The sequence below is a fragment of the Procambarus clarkii genome, chromosome 13, assembly GCF_040958095.1.
Source record: "Procambarus clarkii isolate CNS0578487 chromosome 13, FALCON_Pclarkii_2.0, whole genome shotgun sequence".
NCBI classification, from domain to species: Eukaryota; Metazoa; Arthropoda; class Malacostraca; order Decapoda; family Cambaridae; genus Procambarus; species Procambarus clarkii.
The window spans coordinates 1,140,456-1,162,019 of record NC_091162.1 but is presented as its reverse complement, the minus strand read 5'-3'; the positions used below and the strand labels follow the sequence as shown (position 1 = coordinate 1,162,019).

Sequence of the window (21,564 nt, the reverse complement as noted above, 5' to 3'; positions counted from 1 at the left end):
TTGTGCATCTTGGGGCACCAAGAATTATCCTCATGGCCTCATTCTGTACTACTTCAACTTTGTCCAACACAGAGGAGGGGAAATTAAGTGCAGAGCATTATAATCAACGAGAGATCTAACAAACATCATATAGAATAGTCTAGCATATTTAATATTGATACCAATACTCTTACCAGTAAGTGTTTTCAGTGGTTTTAGTCTTTCTTTTAACCTACGGTGTAGATCATTTACAATGTCACTGTTAATACCAACTCCAAGGTATTTGTGCTGCCTACACGTTTCAATGTTCTGGTTGTTGACCTTGAAAGTTATTGGGACATGAGTTTTCTCTTGGGGATGGAGAACTCTGGATTTAGTTATAGAGATAACAAAACAACCTTCAATGTTTTAGCAGCGAGTGAATCCAGTAGAGCTTGCAGTCTAGTTTGGGTATTTGGAACAATGCATATGTCATCGGCATAAATGATGACGGCTTCGTCAGGTAGTGTGGGAATATCATTAGTTAATTTGTGCATCAGAACATTGTACAGTGTAGGACTTAGCACTCCACCCTGGGGTGTACCCAACTCAAAGGGTGCACAAAGTTTACTTTTGACACCCTTGAAAAGGACTGAGGCGGTTCTGTTACTCAGGTACCCCCTGAGCCATGTCAACAGTCTTCCCTTAACTCCAAAAGAGGCTAGTTGTTCTAAGACTATTTCTCTATTTGCTGTATCAAAAGCAGTTTGGAGATCAATAAATGCCGCCTGAGAGCTTGGTCCCTCTCTAATAAAATATTCAGCAAAGCAAGTTTGTGTTTCTTCCAGGAAGGAAACCATACAGGTTAGGGGCAAGGTGGGGCTTAATTTGAAACATTAGTCTGTCGAGTATAATCCTCTCAAGAACTTTTCACATGCACGACGTCAGAGAAATAGGTCTGAAGTTATGTGAATTAGGCTTGGGTATGGGTATAATAAGTCCTTCTGTCCGGCGGTTAGGTAAGATACCTTTAATTAAACAATTCATGCAAAGGGCTATTTGGGAGCCCAGCAAGTACTGTGAAGGTATAGTGTGTTGTGTTGACCAACGACCTGTCAGGTGGTCGTGACAGGGCACGTCTTGACCCCGTCAACACAATTACCTGAGCCTCGACATAAGGGACAGGTGTTGACAGTGTTACCATGGCAACAGGGGGCTCAACGATAACAAATAAATAAATTAAAAAAAAATCCTATTGGAAATAAAATATATATTGTGTTTATAGCCTCGTGACGCGTCTTAATATTGGTACCTTAACTGGAACAATTTACTCAGGCACTGAGAAATGTGATGTTAATAAATCTAAAGTTTTGAAATTTGATGAGTTTTAAGTAGTTAATGTTGAGTTAATTGGTAACTTAATAACGCTTCTTTCATCATAATAGACATTATTTTTGTTGATTTTAGTTCCAAAATAAAAGTTTCTATTTCAAACATCGTGCTGCCAGACATACAACCAGCACTGCTAGAAAAAATCTCTAGATAATATGTATAAATTTGATTAAATTGTTGAGGCAAGAGCCTGTCCACTTTATATATATACTTACTAATGATCAACGGTGAAGACTCGGTACTGTGTTACTATGAAGGCGGTACGAGAGTGTAGGCTGGTGCCGGGGAGGGCAAGTGGTGCTGGAAGCGCTCTCCAGCCACACGCGTCTTGGCAAGGTCACCTTCAACACCTCCCTGGCAAGGTACGTGGGACGCTCCTCTCATTCTCTCATCCTTAACATATTTAATAATGTTAATTAAATCCGGTGAGTGTGAATTACAAGTGACCAGGACGGTAATGTTGGAGAGGCTTTGAACTCTGTACCTGGGTCGAGTATTCGTATATAGCACGGTACCTGGGGCGAGTATTGGTATATAGCATAGTACCTGGGGCGAGTATTGGTATAGCACGGTACCTGGGGCGAGTATTGGTATAGCACGGTACCTGGGGCGAGTATTGGTATAGCACGGTACCTGGGGCGAGTATTGGTATAGCACGGTACCTGGGGCGAGTATTGGTATAGCACGGTACCTGGGGCGAGTATTGGTATATAGCACGGTACCTGGGGCGAGTATTGTTATATAGCACGGTACCTGGGGCGAGTACTGGTATAGCACGGTACCTGGGGCGAGTACTGGTATAGCACGGTACCTGGGGCGAGTACTGGTATAGCACGGTACCTGGGGCGAGTACTGGTATAGCACGGTACCTGGGGCGAGTACTGGTATAGCACGGTACCTGGGGCGAGTACTGGTATAGCACGGTACCTGGGGCGAGTACTGGTATATAGCACGGTACCTGGGGCGAGTATTGTTATATAGCACGGTACCTGGGGCGAGTTTTGGTATATAGCACGGTACCTGGGGCGAGTATTGGTATATAGCACGGTACCTGGGGCGAGTATTGTTATATAGCACGGTACCTGGGGCGAGTTTTGGTATATAGCACGGTACCTGGGGCGAGTTTTGGTATATAGCACGGTACCTGGGGCGAGTATTGGTATATAGCACGGTACCTGGGGCGAGTTTTGGTATATAGCACGGTACCTGGGGCGAGTTTTGGTATATAGCACGGTACCTGGGGCGAGTTTTGGTATATAGCACGGTACCTGGGGCGAGTATTGGTATAGCACGGTACCTGGGGCGAGTATTGGTATATAGCACGGTACCTGGGGCGAGTATTGGTATAGCACGGTACCTGGGGCGAGTATTGGTATATAGCACGGTACCTGGGGCGAGTACTGGTATATAGCACGGTACCTGGGGCGAGTATTGGTATATAGCACGGTACCTGGGGCGAGTATTGGTATATAGCACGGTACCTGGGGCGAGTATTGTTATATAGCACGGTACCTGGGGCGAGTTTTGGTATATAGCACGGTACCTGGGGCGAGTTTTGGTATATAGCACGGTACCTGGGGCGAGTATTGGTATATAGCACGGTACCTGGGGCGAGTTTTGGTATATAGCACGGTACCTGGGGCGAGTTTTGGTATATAGCACGGTACCTGGGGCGAGTTTTGGTATATAGCACGGTACCTGGGGCGAGTTTTGGTATATAGCACGGTAGTAGTGTGAACAGTATAGGCCTATATGAGGCAGCACGGTAGTAGTGTGAACAGTATAGGCCTATATGAGGCAGCACGGTAGTAGTGTGAACAGTATAGGCCTATATGAGGCAGCACGGTAGTAGTGTGAACAGTATAGGCCTATATGAGGCAGCACGGTAGTAGTGTGAACAGTATAGGCCTATATGAGGCAGCACGGTAGTAGTGTGAACAGTATAGGCCTATATGAGGCAGCACGGTAGTAGTGTGAACAGTATAGGCCTATATGAGGCAGCACGGTAGTAGTGTGAACAGTATAGGCCTATATGAGGCAGCACGGTAGTAGTGTGAACAGTATAGGCCTATATGAGGCAGCACGGTAGTAGTGTGAACAGTATAGGCCTATATGAGGCAGCACGGTAGTAGTGTGAACAGTATAGGCCTATATGAGGCAGCACGGTAGTAGTGTGAACAGTATAGGCCTATATGAGGCAGCACGGTAGTAGTGTGAACAGTATAGGCCTATATGAGGCAGCACGGTAGTAGTGTGAACAGTATAGGCCTATATGAGGCAGCACGGTAGTAGTGTGAACAGTATAGGCCTATATGAGGCAGCACGGTAGTAGTGTGAACAGTATAGGCCTATATGAGGCAGCACGGTAGTAGTGTGAACAGTATAGGCCTATATGAGGCAGCACGGTAGTAGTGTGAACAGTATAGGCCTATATGAGGCAGTACGGTAGTAGTGTGAACAGTATAGGCCTATATGAGGCAGCACGGTAGTAGTGTGAACAGTATAGGCCTATATGAGGCAGCACTGGTAATTGTTTATAGGCTCTAGACCTCCCTCGACCACAGCCTCTTGTGGCGCACTTCTGCCCCCCCTCCGTCACCTCTAGTGCCTCTGGTGGCCCACAGCCTCTTGTGGCGCACTTCTGCCTCCCTCCGTCACCTCTAGTGCCTCTGGTGGCCCACAGCCTCTTGTGGCGCACTTCTGCCTCCCTCCGTCACCTCTAGTGCCTCTGGTGGCCCACAGCCTCTTGTGGCGCACTTCTGCCCCCCTCCGTCACCTCTAGTGCCTCTGGTGGCCCACAGCCTCTTGTGGGGCACTTCTGCCTCCCTCCGTCACCTCTAGTGCCTCTGGTGGCCCACAGCCTCTTGTGGCGCACTTCTGCCTCCCTCCGTGACCTCTAGTGCCTCTGGTGGCCCACAGCCTCTTGTGGGGCACTTCTGCCTCCCTCCGTCACCTCTAGTGCCTCTGGTGGTCCACAGCCTCTTGTGGGGCACTTCTGCCTCCCTCCGTCACCTCTAGTGCCTCTGGTGGCCCACAGCCTCTTGTGGGGCACTTCTGCCTCCCTCCGTCACCTCTAGTGCCTCTGGTGGCCCACAGCCTCTTGTGGGGCACTTCTGCCTCCCTCCGTCACCTCTAGTGCCTCTGGTGGCCCACAGCCTCTTGTGGGGCACTTCTGCCTCCCTCCGTCACCTCTAGTGCCTCTGGTGGCCCACAGCCTCTTGTGGGGCACTTCTGCCTCCCTCCGTCACCTCTAGTGCCTCTGGTGGCCCACAGCCTCTTGTGGCGCACTTCTGCCTCCCTCCGTGACCTCTAGTGCCTCTGGTGGCCCACAGCCTCTTGTGGCGCACTTCTGCCTCCCTCCGTCACCTCTAGTGCCTCTGGTGGCCCACAGCCTCTTGTGGCGCACTTCTGCCTCCCTCCGTGACCTCTAGTGCCTCTGGTGGCCCACAGCCTCTTGTGGGGCACTTCTGCCTCCCTCCGTCACCTCTAGTGCCTCTGGTGGCCCACAGCCTCTTGTGGCGCACTTCTGCCTCCCTCCGTCACCTCTAGTGCCTCTGGTGGCCCACAGCCTCTTGTGGCGCACTTCTGCCTCCCTCCGTCACCTCTAGTGCCTCTGGTGGCCCACAGCCTCTTGTGGCGCACTTCTGCCTCCCTCCGTCACCTCTAGTGCCTCTGGTGGCCCACAGCCTCTTGTGGGGCACTTCTGCCTCCCTCCGTGACCTCTAGTGCCTCTGGTGGCCCACAGCCTCTTGTGGGGCACTTCTGCCTCCCTCCGTCACCTCTAGTGCCTCTGGTGGCCCACAGCCTCTTGTGGGGCACTTCTGCCTCCCTCCGTGACCTCTAGTGCCTCTGGTGGCCCACAGCCTCTTGTGGGGCACTTCTGCCTCCCTCCGTCACCTCTAGTGCCTCTGGTGGCCCACAGCCTCTTGTGGGGCACTTCTCCTGCCTCCCTCCGTCACCTCTAGTGCCTCTGGTGGCTCACAGCCTCTTGTGGGGCACTTCTGCCTCCCTCCGTCACCTCTAGTGCCTCTACTGGCATGGTCTAGTTACGTGGTAGTGCGCAGCGCTGACCGCTCACACACCAATGGTCCCGGGTTTGATTCCCGTGCAGGATGAGACGTTTCGGAACGTTACCTTGCACCTGATGCCTCTGTTCTCATATCAATATAATAGGTATCCTGGAATTAGGCAACTGTTGTGGCCTGCATCCTGGGATAGGTCAGTAGTTGGTCCTATGGGACTCGTTAACCCCAAGTAGGTTTACTGTGGCAGACAATGTATACCAGTAGCTTGTATACTGTGTATACTATGTATACTATACTAGGCGCCCTGGCCGCGGCCTGAAGTCATTAGGCTTAGGGCTCCCACAGGGTTCTGGACCAAAGAGCCAGAGCTCAACCTCTGCATGCACAACTAGGTGAGTACTCCACATTATAAGTCATGTCTCCCCACTGTGGATTTCGTGCCGGCGCTGCATACTCTAGGATGGTCTGGCATAGGTTATATATTATATATCTGGTCACACTTTTGCCTTGAGATTGAGTGTGAGGTCCACTCCCTTGTTGCCCCTCACGCTGAACATGTTGTAGCTATCTCACTCTCAGCCTCTATACTTTATTTTATCTTTCTCCTTCCTATTCTCATAAGTTTGCATTAACTGAGTTGAACTCTAATAGCCATTTATCTAACTATTGCAGCCAAGATATATCGTGAAGCAGTTTCAGTTCTGTCGTTGTTGTTCTCTTCAAATTGTTCAAATGATTTTCATCTGAAAATCTTATGAACAAATTACCTTCTGAGATCCATTACTTGTCTTAGTAGTACAAGGAGCCAGCGCTCTTGTGGGACACCGCTCGTCACCTCTCACATCTGTCTCTGACACTCTCACATCTGTCTCTGACTCTCTCACATCTGTCTCTGACACTCTCACATCTGTCTCTGACACTCTCACATCTGTCTCTGACACTCTCACATCTGTCTCTGACACTCTCACATCTGTCTCTGACTCTCTCACATCTGTCTCTGACACTCTCACATCTGCCTCTGACACTCTCACATCTCCCTCTGACACTCTCACATCTGTCTCTGACACCTGTCTCTGACTCTCTCACATCTGTCTCTGACACTCTCACATCTGTCTCTGACACTCTCACATCTGTCTCTGACACTCTCACATCTGCCTCTGACCCTCTCACATCTGTCTCTGACACTCTCACATCTGTCTCTGACACTCTCTCACATCTGCCTCTGACCCTCTCACATCTGTCTCTGACACTCTCACATCTGTCTCTGACACTCTCACATCTGTCTCTGACACTCTCTCACATCTGCCTCTGACCCTCTCACATCTGTCTCTGACACTCTCACATCTGTCTCTGACACTCTCTCACATCTGCCTCTGACCCTCTCACAACTGTCTCTGACACTCTCACATCTGTCTCTGACACTCTCACATCTGTCTCTGACCATCTCACATCTGTCTCTGACTCTCTCACATCTCCCTCTGACACTCTCACACATCTGTCTCTGACACTCTCACATCTCCCTCTGACACTCTCACACATCTGCCTCTGACACTCTCACACATCTGTCTCTGACACTCTCACACATCTGTCTCTGACACTCTCACATCTGTCTCTGACACTCTCACATCTGTCTCTGACACTCTCACATCTCCCTCTGACACTCTCACATCTGTCTCTGACACTCTCACATCTGCTTCTGACACTCTCACATCTGCCTCTGACACTCTCACACATCTGCCTCTGACACTCTCACATCTGTCTCTGACACTCTCACACATCTGCCTCTGACACTCTCACATCTCCCTCTGACACTCTCACACATCTGCCTCTGACACTCTCACACATCTGTCTCTGACACTCTCACATCTGTCTCTGACTCTCACATCTGTCTCTGACACTCTCACATCTGTCTCTGACACTCTCACATCTGCCTCTGACACTCTCACACATCTGCCTCTGACACTCTCACATCTGTCTCTGACACTCACACATCTGCCTCTGACACACTCACATCTGCCTCTGACACTCTCACATCTGTCTCTGACACTCTCACATCTGCCTCTGACACTCTCACACATCTGCCTCTGACACTCTCACACATCTGCCTCTGACACTCACATCTGCCTCTGACACTCTCACACATCTGCCCCTGACACTCTCACACATCTGCCTCTGACACTCTCACACATCTGCCCCTGACACTCTCACACATCTGCCTCTGACACTCACATCTGCCTCTGACACTCTCACATCTGTCTCTGACACTCACACATCTGCCTCTGACACTCACATCTGCCTCTGACACTCTCACATCTGTCTCTGACACTCACATCTGCCTCTGACACTCTCACACATCTGCCTCTGACACTCACATCTGCCTCTGACACTCTCACACATCTGCCTCTGACACTCACACATCTGCCTCTGACACTCACACATCTGCCTCTGACACTCTCACATCTGTCTCTGACACTCACATCTGCCTCTGACACTCTCACACATCTGCCTCTGACACTCTCACACATCTGCCTCTGACACTCTCACATCTGTCTCTGACACTCTCACATCTGCCACTGACAATCTCACATCTGCCTCTGACACTCTCACATCTGCCTCTGACACTCTGCCCTCCGCCAAGGAATACCACATTACAGTTCCTCTCGTGCTATTCAGCTTACTTTCTTTATGGTATATTCCAATACCCATCTTGGAGCAGTGCCAAACACCTTCTGAACTCCTCATATTCCTTTCCATTGTGTCTGTCCGTCCACCTCTTGGGTTCCTTGGGCTGGAATATCCTTCCCATGATTGTATGGTATGACACACCCTCTCACTGTACTTGTATGGTATGACACACCCTCTCACAGTACTTGTAAGGTATGACACACCTTCTCACAGTACTTGTATGGTATGACACACCTTCTCACAGTACTTGTATGGTATGACACACCTTCTCACAGTACTTGTATGGTATGACACACCTTCTCACAGTACTTGTATGGTATGACACACCTTCTCACAGTACTTGTATGGTATGACACACCTTCTCACAGTACTTGTATGGTATGACACACCTTCTCACTGTACTTGTATGGTATGACACACCTTCTCACAGTACTTGTATGGTATGACACACCCTCTCACTGTACTTGTAAAGTATGACACACATTCTCACAGTACTTGTAAGGTATGACACACCTTCTCACAGTACTTGTAAGGAATGACACACCTTCTCACTGTACTTGTATGGTATGACACACCTCACTGTTCTTGTATGGTATGACACACCTCACAGTACTTGTATGGTATGACACACCTTCTCACTGTACTTGTATGGTATGACACACCTTCTCACTGTACTTGTATGGTATGACACACCTCACTGTACTTGTATGGTATGACACACCTTCTCACAGTACTTGTATGGTATGACACACCTTCTCACAGCACTTGTATGGTATGACACACCTTTTCACTGTACTTGTACGGTATGACACACCTTCTCACTGTACTTGTATGGTATGACACACCTTCTCACAGCACTTGTATGGTATGACACACCTTCTCACAGCACTTGTATGGTATGACACACCTTCTCACAGCACTTGTATGGTATGACACACCTTCTCACAGTACTTGTATGGTATGACACACCGTCTCACTGTACTTGTAAGGTATGACACACCTTCTCACAGTACTTGTATGGTATGACACACCTTCTCACAGTACTTGTATGGTATGACACACCTTCTCACAGTACTTGTATGGTATGACACACCTTCTCACAGTACTTGTATGGTATGACACACCTTCTCACAGTACTTGTAAGGTATGACACACCTCACAGTACTTGTATGGTATGACACACCTTCTCACAGCACTTGTATGGTATGACACACCTTCTCACAGTACTTGTATGGTATGACACACCGTCTCACTGTACTTGTAAGGTATGACACACCTTCTCACAGTACTTGTATGGTATGACACACCTTCTCACAGTACTTGTATGGTATGACACACCTTCTCACAGTACTTGTATGGTATGACACACCTTCTCACAGCACTTGTATGGTATGACACACCTTCTCACAGTACTTGTATGGTATGACACACCGTCTCACTGTACTTGTAAGGTATGACACCTTCTCACAGTACTTGTATGGTATGACACACCTTCTCACAGTACTTGTATGGTATGACACACCTTCTCACAGTACTTGTATGGCATGACACACCTTCTCACAGTACTTGTATGGTATGACACATCTTCTCACAGTACTTGTAAGGTATGACACACCTCACAGTACTTGTATGGTATGACACACCTCACAGTACTTGTAAGGTATGACACACCTTCTCACAGTACTTGTAAGGTATGACACACCTTCTCACAGTACTTGTAAGGTATGACACACCTTCTCACAGTACTTGTAAGGTATGACACACCTTCTCACAGTACTTGTAAGGTATGACACACCTTCTCACAGTACTTGTAAGGTATGACACACCTTCTCACAGTACTTGTATGGTATGACACACCTCACAGTACTTGTAAGGTATGACACACCTTCTCACAGTACTTGTAAGGTATGACACACCTCACAGTACTTGTATGGTATGACACACATTTTCACAGTGTCTGTGTATTTTGTACCACACAATTGACCTCAGTACTAACCAATAGGGTCGTGTCGTCAGTACTGACCAATAGGGTCGTGTCGTCAGTACTGACCAATAGGGTCGTGTCGTCAGTACTGACCAATAGGGACGTGTCAGTACTGACCAATAGGGTCGTGTCGTCAGTACTGACCAATAGGGTCGTGTCGTCAGTACTGACCAATAGGGTCGTGTCGTCAGTACTGACCAATAGGGTCGTGTCGTCAGTACTGACCAATAGGGTCGTGTCGTCAGTACTGACCAATAGGGTCGTGTCGTCAGTACTGACCAATAGGGTCGTGTCGTCAGTACTGACCAATAGGGTCGTGTCGTCAGTACTGACCAATAGGGTCGTGTCGTCAGTACTGACCAATAGGGACGTGTCGTCAGTACTGACCAATAGGGACGTGTCGTCAGTACTGACCAATAGGGTCGTGTCGTCAGTACTGACCAATAGGGTCGTGTCGTCAGTACTGACCAATAGGGTCGTGTCGTCAGTACTGACCAATAGGGACGTGTCAGTACTGACCAATAGGGACGTGTCGTCAGTACTGACCAATAGGGACGTGTCAGTATTGACCAATAGGGACGTGTCGTCAGTACTGACCAATAGGGACGTGTCAGTACTGACCAATAGGGTCGTGTCGTCAGTACTGACCAATAGGGACGTCTCGTCAGTACTGACCAATAGGGTCGTGTCGTCAGTACTGACCAATAGGCACGTGTCGTCAGTACTAACCAATAGGGTCGTGTCGTCAGTACTGACCAATAGGGTCGTGTCGTCAGTACTGACCAATAGGGTCGTGTCGTCAGTACTGACCAATAGGGTCGTGTCGTCAGTACTGACCAATAGGGTCGTGTCGTCAGTACTGACCAATAGGGTCGTGTCGTCAGTACTGACCAATAGGGACGTGTCAGTACTGACCAATAGGGTCGTGTCGTCAGTACTGACCAATAGGGTCGTGTCGTCAGTACTGACCAATAGGGACGTGTCGTCAGTACTGACCAATAGGGACGTGTCGTCAGTACTGACCAATAGGGACGTGTCGTCAGTACTGACCAATAGGGACGTGTCGTCAGTACTGACCAATAGGGACGTGTCGTCAGTACTGACCAATAGGGACGTGTCGTCAGTACTGACCAATAGGGACGTGTCGTCAGTACTGACCAATAGGGTCGTGTCGTCAGTACTGACCAATAGGGACGTGTCAGTACTGACCAATAGGGACGTGTCGTCAGTACTGACCAATAGGGACGTGTCAGTACTGACCAATAGGGACGTGTCGTCAGTACTGACCAATAGGGACGTGTCAGTACTGACCAATAGGGTCGTGTCGTCAGTACTGACCAATAGGGACGTCTCGTCAGTACTGACCAATAGGGTCGTGTCGTCAGTACTGACCAATAGGGTCGTGTCGTCAGTACTGACCAATAGGGACGTGTCGTCAGTACTGACCAATAGGGACGTGTCGTCAGTACTGACCAATAGGGACGTGTCGTCAGTACTGACCAATAGGGACGTGTCGTCAGTACTGACCAATAGGGACGTGTCGTCAGTACTGACCAATAGGGACGTGTCGTCAGTACTGACCAATAGGGACGTGTCGTCAGTACTGACCAATAGGGACGTGTCGTCAGTACTGACCAATAGGGACGTGTCGTCAGTACTGACCAATAGGGTCGTGTCGTCAGTACTGACCAATAGGGTCGTGTCGTCAGTACTGACCAATAGGGTCGTGTCGTCAGTACTGACCAATAGGGTCGTGTCGTCAGTACTGACCAATAGGGACGTGTCAGTACTGACCAATAGGGTCGTGTCGTCAGTACTGACCAATAGGGTCGTGTCGTCAGTACTGACCAATAGGGTCGTGTCGTCAGTACTGACCAATAGGGACGTGTCGTCAGTACTGACCAATAGGGACGTGTCGTCAGTACTGACCAATAGGGACGTGTCGTCAGTACTGACCAATAGGGACGTGTCGTCAGTACTGACCAATAGGGACGTGTCGTCAGTACTGACCAATAGGGACGTGTCGTCAGTACTGACCAATAGGGACGTGTCGTCAGTACTGACCAATAGGGACGTGTCGTCAGTACTGACCAATAGGGTCGTGTCGTCAGTACTGACCAATAGGGACGTGTCAGTACTGACCAATAGGGACGTGTCGTCAGTACTGACCAATAGGGACGTGTCAGTACTGACCAATAGGGACGTGTCGTCAGTACTGACCAATAGGGACGTGTCAGTACTGACCAATAGGGTCGTGTCGTCAGTACTGACCAATAGGGACGTCTCGTCAGTACTGACCAATAGGGTCGTGTCGTCAGTACTGACCAATAGGGTCGTGTCGTCAGTACTGACCAATAGGGACGTGTCGTCAGTACTGACCAATAGGGACGTGTCGTCAGTACTGACCAATAGGGACGTGTCGTCAGTACTGACCAATAGGGACGTGTCGTCAGTACTGACCAATAGGGACGTGTCGTCAGTACTGACCAATAGGGACGTGTCGTCAGTACTGACCAATAGGGACGTGTCGTCAGTACTGACCAATAGGGACGTGTCGTCAGTACTGACCAATAGGGACGTGTCGTCAGTACTGACCAATAGGGTCGTGTCGTCAGTACTGACCAATAGGGACGTGTCGTCAGTACTGACCAATAGGGTCGTGTCGTCAGTACTGACCAATAGGGTCGTGTCGTCAGTACTGACCAATAGAGACGTGTCGTCAGTACTGACCAATAGGGTCGTGTCGTCAGTACTGACCAATAGGGTCGTGTCGTCAGTACTGACCAATAGGGTCGTGTCGTCAGTACTGACCAATAGGGTCGTGTCGTCAGTACTGACCAATAGGGTCGTGTCGTCAGTACTGACCAATAGGGTCGTGTCGTCAGTACTGACCAATAGGGTCGTGTCGTCAGTACTGACCAATAGGGTCGTGTCGTCAGTACTGACCAATAGGGTCGTGTCGTCAGTACTGACCAATAGGGTCGTGTCGTCAGTACTGACCAATAGGGTCGTGTCGTCAGTACTGACCAATAGGGTCGTGTCGTCAGTACTGACCAATAGGGACGTGTCGTCAGTACTGACCAATAGGGACGTGTCGTCAGTACTGACCAATAGGGACGTGTCGTCAGTACTGACCAATAGGGACGTGTCGTCAGTACTGACCAATAGGGACGTGTCGTCAGTACTGACCAATAGGGACGTGTCGTCAGTACTGACCAATAGGGTCGTGTCGTCAGTACTGACCAATAGGGACGTGTCAGTACTGACCAATAGGGACGTGTCGTCAGTACTGACCAATAGGGACGTGTCAGTACTGACCAATAGGGACGTGTCGTCAGTACTGACCAATAGGGACGTGTCAGTACTGACCAATAGGGTCGTGTCGTCAGTACTGACCAATAGGGACGTCTCGTCAGTACTGACCAATAGGGTCGTGTCGTCAGTACTGACCAATAGGGTCGTGTCGTCAGTACTGACCAATAGGGACGTGTCGTCAGTACTGACCAATAGGGACGTGTCGTCAGTACTGACCAATAGGGACGTGTCGTCAGTACTGACCAATAGGGACGTGTCGTCAGTACTGACCAATAGGGACGTGTCGTCAGTACTGACCAATAGGGACGTGTCGTCAGTACTGACCAATAGGGACGTGTCGTCAGTACTGACCAATAGGGACGTGTCGTCAGTACTTACCAATAGGGACGTGTCGTCAGTACTGACCAATAGGGACGTGTCGTCAGTACTGACCAATAGGGACGTGTCGTCAGTACTGACCAATAGGGACGTGTCGTCAGTACTGACCAATAGGGTCGTGTCGTCAGTACTGACCAATAGGGTCGTGTCGTCAGTACTGACCAATAGAGACGTGTCGTCAGTACTGACCAATAGGGTCGTGTCGTCAGTACTGACCAATAGGGTCGTGTCGTCAGTACTGATCAATAGGGTCGTGTCGTCAGTACTGACCAATAGGGTCGTGTCGTCAGTACTGACCAATAGGGTCGTGTCGTCAGTACTGACCAATAGGGACGTGTCGTCAGTACTGACCAATAGGGACGTGTCGTCAGTACTGACCAATAGGGTCGTGTCGTCAGTACTGACCAATAGGGTCGTGTCGTCAGTACTGACCAATAGGGTCGTGTCGTCAGTACTGACCAATAGGGTCGTGTCGTCAGTACTGACCAATAGGGTCGTGTCGTCAGTACTGACCAATAGGGTCGTGTCGTCAGTACTGACCAATAGGGTCGTGTCGTCAGTACTGACCAATAGGGTCGTGTCGTCAGTACTGACCAATAGGGTCGTGTCGTCAGTACTGACCAATAGAGACGTGTCGTCAGTACTGACCAATAGAGACGTGTCGTCAGTACTGACCAATAGAGACGTGTCGTGAGTACTGACCAATAGAGACGTGTCGTCAGTACTGACCAATAGAGACGTGTCGTGAGTACTGACCAATAGAGACGTGTCGTCAGTACTGACCAATAGAGACGTGTCGTCAGTACTGACCAATAGAGACGTGTCGTCAGTACTGACCAATAGAGACGTGTCGTCAGTACTGACCAATAGGGTCGTGTCGTCAGTACTGACCAATAGGGTCGTGTCGTCAGTACTGACCAATAGGGACGTGTCAATACTGACCAATAGGGACGTGTCGTCAGTACTGACCAATAGTGTCGTGTCGTCAGTACTGACCAATAGAGACGTGTCGTCAGTACTGACCAATAGGGACGTGTCAATACTGACCAATAGGGACGTGTCGTCAGTACTGACCAATAGGGTCGGTTCAGTCGGGGATTGAACACCAACCATTCAACGGGGGACTGAAGCGAGACCTTCGCTCTACCGTCCAGCCCAAGTGGTTGGACGGCTATACTTACATATTGCACCTATCATTTTTTATTTCTCTCCCATTTTCATAAACACAATGCTAAATTTGCATACAGCATGTCACCTTAATGGCGTCTTTAATAAGTAACAAACTTGCTCATATGTAAATTATTCAACCAACTCACGTATGCAAATTTCCCAACCTATTCTACATAGCATTATAGCCTTAATTTGTTGTTGCTAGATATGTTGACCAGCAGCTCTTCAGTACTAATTTTGCCTTGAAGATCTGTGGGATGAGCGGAACGTTTGTCTTGTTAACTAAACACTCAAGTTGTAAAGACCAATTCTAGTTTGGAGCACCATCTTTTGTTTTTACTTCTTGTTTGGTAAACAAAGAGTTGTGCTATATATATACATTTTAAACAAGTGTTGCCATTTTCAGAAGAGTAAAGTAAAACATTGCTAGTCTTGCTATTGCGTTGCCATTATTATTATTAAAAAAAAATAACAACGTACTGGAGTGAAAGATATGAAAGAAAATGCAAGATTGAACCAGTGAAGAGCAGAGGTGCCATAGGCACAATCAGAGAACACTGTATAAACATCAGAGGTCCATGGTTGTTCAACGTCCTCCCAGCGACTATAAGAAATATTGCCGGAATAACCGTGGACATCTTCAAGAGAAAACTGGACGGTTTTCTAAGAGAAGTTCCGGATCAGCCGGGCTGTGGTGGGTACGTGGCCCTGCGGGCCGCTCCAAGCAACAGCCTGGTGGACCAAACTCTCACAAGTCGAGAGTTGGGGAGTAGAAGAACTCCCAGAACCCCATCAACCAGGTATCAACCAGGTATCAACCAGGTATCAACCAGGCCATAATGAGAGTAAGAATGATGACCAAACACCTCACATCAGAAGATGAAGTATAGACGACTTTACGGTCCGTCCTCGACCAATGATCAAGTCACCTGTGACGACTTGGTAATGTCGTCACATACGACTCAGTAATGGTCGTATGACAGACCGAAACGTCGTCGTCTCTTCATCTTCTGATGAGTGACTTGGTCATCATTCTTCAGCCCCGTTGTTGTGACTCATCGTTTGCACATTAGAGTAAGTGGAACCTCGGTATGCAGGCGATGAGTCACAATAACGGGGCTGAAGAATGTTGACCAGACCACACACTAGAAGGTGAAGGGACGACGACTTCTCGGTCCGTCCTGGACCATTCTCAAGTCGATTGTGTCCATTCTCACAATCGACTTGAGAATGGTCCAGGACGGACCGAAACGTCGTCGTCCCTTCACCTTCTAGTGTGTGGTCTGGTCAACAAGAACCTAGGTATTTTATTGAACGTCTGTGTTTCGTAAGTCGTTAGTTTATGAGAGGTTTGTACGGGTTGTTAGGCTGCACCGTAGTTGTTAGTGACCAATGTATTGGTTGTTAGGCTGCACTATAGCTGTTACAGTGACCAATGTATTGGTTGTTAGGCTGCACTATAGCTGTTACAGTGACCAATGTATTGGTTGTTAGGCTGCACTATAGCTGTTACAGTGACCAATGTATTGGTTGTTAGGCTGCACTATAGCTGTTACAGTGACCAATGTATTGGTTGTTAGGCTGCACTATAGCTGTTACAGTGACCAATGTATTGGTTGTTAGGCTGCACTATAGCTGTTACAGTGACCAATGTATTGGTTGTTAGGCTGCACTATAGCTGTTACAGTGACCAATGTATTGGTTGTTAGGCTGCACTATAGCTGTTACAGTGACCAATGTATTGGTTGTTAGGCTGCACTATAGCTGTTACAGTGACCAATGTATTGGTTGTTAGGCTGCACTATAGCTGTTACAGTGACCAATGTATTGGTTGTTAGGCTGCACCGTAGTTGTTAGTGACCAATGTATAGACCCTACTGGTCCAAGAGGCTGGTCACCGTACCTTCACACCGTACTCAGACCCTTGCCAGGGTTGCAGACCATTGTTGTGAGCACTCTCTCTCCTCATGATGAGTCCTACCTTGACCTACTCTCTCTCTCTCTCTCTCTCTCTCTACATTTGATGCACTTTTAACGCTATTGTCTACGTCAAGCTTATAAAGCTGTAGTGAAGTTCAAGCTTGGACAACATCTCAACTGTACTGACATAATTAAGCCCGGACAACATCTGAACATCAATGTTGCCTTAATAAAGCAAGGCAATATAGTGTGGATGTGACAAATCCCGGACAACATCATTGTTGACATAAATCCCGGACAACATCATTGTTGACATAAATCCCGGACAACATCATTGTTGACATAAATCCCGGACAACATCATTGTTGACATAAATCCCGGACAACATCATTGTTGACATAAATCCCGGACAACATCATTGTTGACATAAATCCCGGACAACATCATTGTTGACATAAATCCCGGACAACATCATTGTTGACATAAATCCCGGACAACATCATTGTTGACATAAATCCCGGACAACATCATTGTTGAAATAATAAAGCTTGGACAACATCTGAACATCCGGAATTGACATAATTAAGCCTAGAGAACATCTGACCAACTTCAGTGTTGACATAATTAAGCCTAGAGAACATCTGACCAACGTCAGTGTTGACATAATTAAGGCTGGTCAACATCTGACCAACGTCAGTGTTGACATAATTAAGCCTAGAGAACATCTGACCAACGTCAGTGTTGACATAATTAAGCCTAGAGAACATCTGACCAACGTCAGTGTTGACATAATTAAGCCTAGAGAACATCTGACCAACTTCAGTGTTGACATAATTAAGCCTAGAGAACATCTGACCAACGTCAGAGTTGACATAATTAAGCCTAGAGAACATCTGACCAACGTCAGTGTTGACATAATTAAGCCTAGAGAACATCTGACCAACGTCAGTGTTGACATAATTAAGCCTAGAGAACATCTGACCAACGTCAGTGTTGACATAATTAAGCCTAGAGAACATCTGACCAACGTCAGAGTTGACATAATTAAGCCTAGAGAACATCTGACCAACGTCAGAGTTGACATAATTAAGCCTAGAGAACATCTGACCAACGTCAGAGTTGACATAATTAAGCCTAGAGAACATCTGACCAACGTCAGTGTTGACATAATTAAGCCTAGAGAACATCTGACCAACGTCAGAGTTGACATAATTAAGCCTAGAGAACATCTGACCAACGTCAGAGTTGACATAATTAAGCCTAGAGAACATCTGACCAACGTCAGTGTTGACATAATTAAGGCTGGTCAACATCTCAACGTGCAGACGATGAGTCACAATAACGAGGCTACGTGAAGATGTGAGAACTATCAGAAGATGAAGAGGCGACGACGTTTCGGTCCGCCCTGGACCATTATCAAGTAGACTGTCGACTTGGTAATGGTCAAGACAGACCGAAACGTCGTCTCATCTGCTGGTGTGTTTATTTAGTCCTCACCAGCCGGTCGGCCGAGCGGACAGCACGCGGGACTTGTGATCCTGTGGTCCTGGGTTCGATCCCAGGCGCCGGCGAGAAACAATGGGCAGAGTTTCTTTCACCCTATGCCCCTGTTACCTAGCAGTAAAATAGGTACCTGGGTGTTAGTCAGCTGTCACGAGCTGCTTCCTGGGGGTGGAGGCCTGGTCGAGGACCGGGCCGCGGGGACACTAAAGCCCCGAAATCATCTCAAGATAACCTCAAGATAACCCGCTCCCTATAACCTCAAGATAACCACCACAACTTCAGTGTTGACATAATGTGAGAGGGTCCTGGTAGTACAGTCGGGTTTGTTCGCGACGCACAATCGAGAATTCCGGGTTCGAATCTCGGGCGGGACAGAAATGGTTGGGCATGTTTCCTTTCACTAATGGAAGTGTTCACCTAGCAGTAATTAGGTACCACAGGCGTTAGTCAGCTTTCTGTGGGTTGCATCCTGGGCGGGGTCAGTAATTCGACCTTGGGGAGGGTGCGTCGATATAAGCCTAACGTGTCTGAATATACACTGGCTTCCTGTCCTCCGACACAATGAATTATTATCAAATAATAATGCACGAACAACGTCATTGTTGACATATTGCACGAACATGTCAACATCAGTGTTGGCAATAAGCCGGGATAACATCTGAACAGGTGTTGACATAATAAAACCCAGACTATCAGGGTGATAGTCGGGGTTTTATCACCCAGTTTTATCACCCACATCAGTAACATCTACATACAGGAAGTAGTTAACACAGTGTACATGATGGACTTCTCTTAGGATCTTAGAGGATGCCTCACACTGGAGACGGGGCCCAGGAACTAGCATTCAGAAACGCACATAAAATATTGGAATGGTTAAATAAAAAGTGTGTAATTCAGTACGGCGAACCTCCAAACTGGGTAAACCTTGTCAGCGGAATGACTCGGGCAGGAATCATTTAATCGCCAAACGTATTTTGAACATTTACCAATCTTGAGATGATTTCTGGGCTTTAGTGTCCCCGCGGCCCGGTCCTCGACCAGGCCTCCACCCCCAGGAAGCAGCCCGTGACAGCTGACTAACACCCAGGTACCTATTTTACTGCTAGGTAACAGGGGCATAGGGTGAAAGAAACTCTGCCCATTGTTTCTCGCCGGCGCCTGGGATCGAACCCAGGACCACTGGATCACAAGTCCAGCGTGCTGTCCGCTCGGCCGACCGGCTCCCTTCAAACGATGCCATAAATGATTTATTTATTTATTTATTTTATATACAAGAAGGACATAAGGTGTGAGAGAGTTCATAACATTGGTGTTTTTACGTTCTTGCAAAGCCAGGAACACGCATTGCGTTTTGAGCAGCCTAAGCTACTTCATGAAATGTGTGATAAATACAAAGATCTTAGAGACGGGAGCAATTTTCAACCAACATTGCAGCCAAGCAAAATGATCTATAAAATCTTCACGAATTGCCAAAGGACCTGCAAATGCTTGTATGTTTTGAAAAAGGGAAAATCCCTTTATATTTGGGACATAGCTTCTCACATCACAGCAGCCTCAACCTCCATCAAGACATTACCTGAAAAATAAAATCGCCCTGGAAACAGCTCGGCAAAGAACGACGAAAATAGGCGTAGAGATAAGTCAACTCTCCTAACAAGAAAGAAAATAAGAACATTATAATAGATAAAGTTACGTAAGCCCTATTGATCAATACTGGACAGCTCCTATATATATACACAAATCTCACCCAACTGTATTGTGTAACCTACGCCTTCCAATCGTCTATTATGTTTCAGGGCAACTTGTGCATTATATATTTATTTATTTATATACAAGCAGGTACAATGGGTTGCGAAAGTACACACATTAGTAATTAAGTGGTACATTCTTGCAAAGTCACTAACATGCATAGCGTTTCGGGCAGGTCCTTAGAAATATAATGACAGATTGTAACAGAATTTGAATTCACATAATAACTACCTCATTCATTATACGTTGATAACATAAATTATACTGATGAAGTTGCATTTCTTTAGTAACCAGTATATAACCAAATATTAATTTTTAATCTGATCTATCCAAAATGTATGGATTGTCTCGTGTTCTATACTGCTGCGTTGATATGTGCAGCAGCCTACCAATACCCGCTGTGTGGCGTCCTATAACCCGCGGTAATCTTCAGTTCCGTGCTGCCTTTTACTTCAACTTTATAGAAAATAAAAATTTTCCCTATCCTAATATTTCTTCATACAAGAGGTTCCAAAATGTTCTTTAAGCCTAAAATGAAATTTATGTCCATTTTCAGTAATATTTAGTTTAATATTTAATGCGTCTTGATATGAATTCCAGTATCCTATGCACCATATTTATAACATCTATACTTTAGTTTTGGGCTTACATTCCAACTACATATGACTCAAATTTGTTTACGCAATGATTTGACAATTTCATCTTTGTTCACTTTGCAACTGATAATGTTTATCATTCCCTAAGCTCTATACCCTACATAAATGACCACTTGAAAGTCCTGAAACGCTGTGAGTGCTAGTGGCTTTACAATAATGTAAGAACTCATATATATATATATATATATATGGGTATGTACAAGTTGGAAGCCTCAATATAGCACGTCAAAACAATATAGCAATCATTTAAACACGTATGGCACTTGGAGATATTAAAAGGAGCTGCCTTGTATGGGCCAATAGGCCTTCTGCAGTTACCTTCTTTCTTATAATTCCTTTCCTCCACTTATTTTTGGTGGTCAGGTGATCTGCCCAGGCGGATATAAAGGTCTGATCAGCAAACTTATCTTCATTCTACTTTGCTCTGATGAAGGCGAATTAGCCGAAAACGCGTTAAGCATTTTCTATTTTTCATATGTGGTTATTCTGCATACTTGGATCAGTGTTTTTGTGATCATTGTTGCATATATATATATATATATATATATATATATATATATATATATATATATATATATATATATATATATATATATATATATATATATATATATATATATATATATATATATATATATATATATATATATATATATATATATATATATAAAACAATAACAAAAACTTGCAAATCTCATTCGTTGAATGTTACAGGAACTGGACCCGGGACCTTACGGCTGTGACGCGACTGCACTTACCTCTACGGGTTGACTTTTTTTTTTTATTAATACATGAGGTACATCTGTATTTGTGCAGCTACCCTAGACTA

The 21,564-nt window shown here is 46.9% G+C and overlaps 2 protein-coding genes across 4 annotated transcripts in view; both read left to right on the top strand.

Moving 5' to 3' along the window:
- LOC138364223 (leukocyte elastase inhibitor-like) overlaps nucleotides 1-21,564 on the top strand; it is a 68,297-nt gene that overhangs the window by 28,011 nt on the left and 18,722 nt on the right. Inside the window, exon 1 of one of the 3 annotated variants that reach the window (XM_069323543.1) lies at nucleotides 1,596-1,712. The exons of the other annotated variants lie outside the window; for them this stretch is intronic. The gene's annotated coding sequence lies outside the window, so the exon portion shown is untranslated. Of the gene's footprint in view, nucleotides 1-1,595; nucleotides 1,713-21,564 lie in introns of those variants that run through there. 3 annotated transcript variants of the gene reach the window in all.
- Nucleotides 337-18,182, top strand: LOC138364522 (repetitive organellar protein-like). Its single transcript, XM_069324175.1, has 2 exons — nucleotides 337-429; nucleotides 17,415-18,182. Exons 1-2 carry the CDS (start codon nucleotides 337-339, stop codon nucleotides 18,180-18,182), a joined length of 861 nt encoding a protein of 286 aa, XP_069180276.1.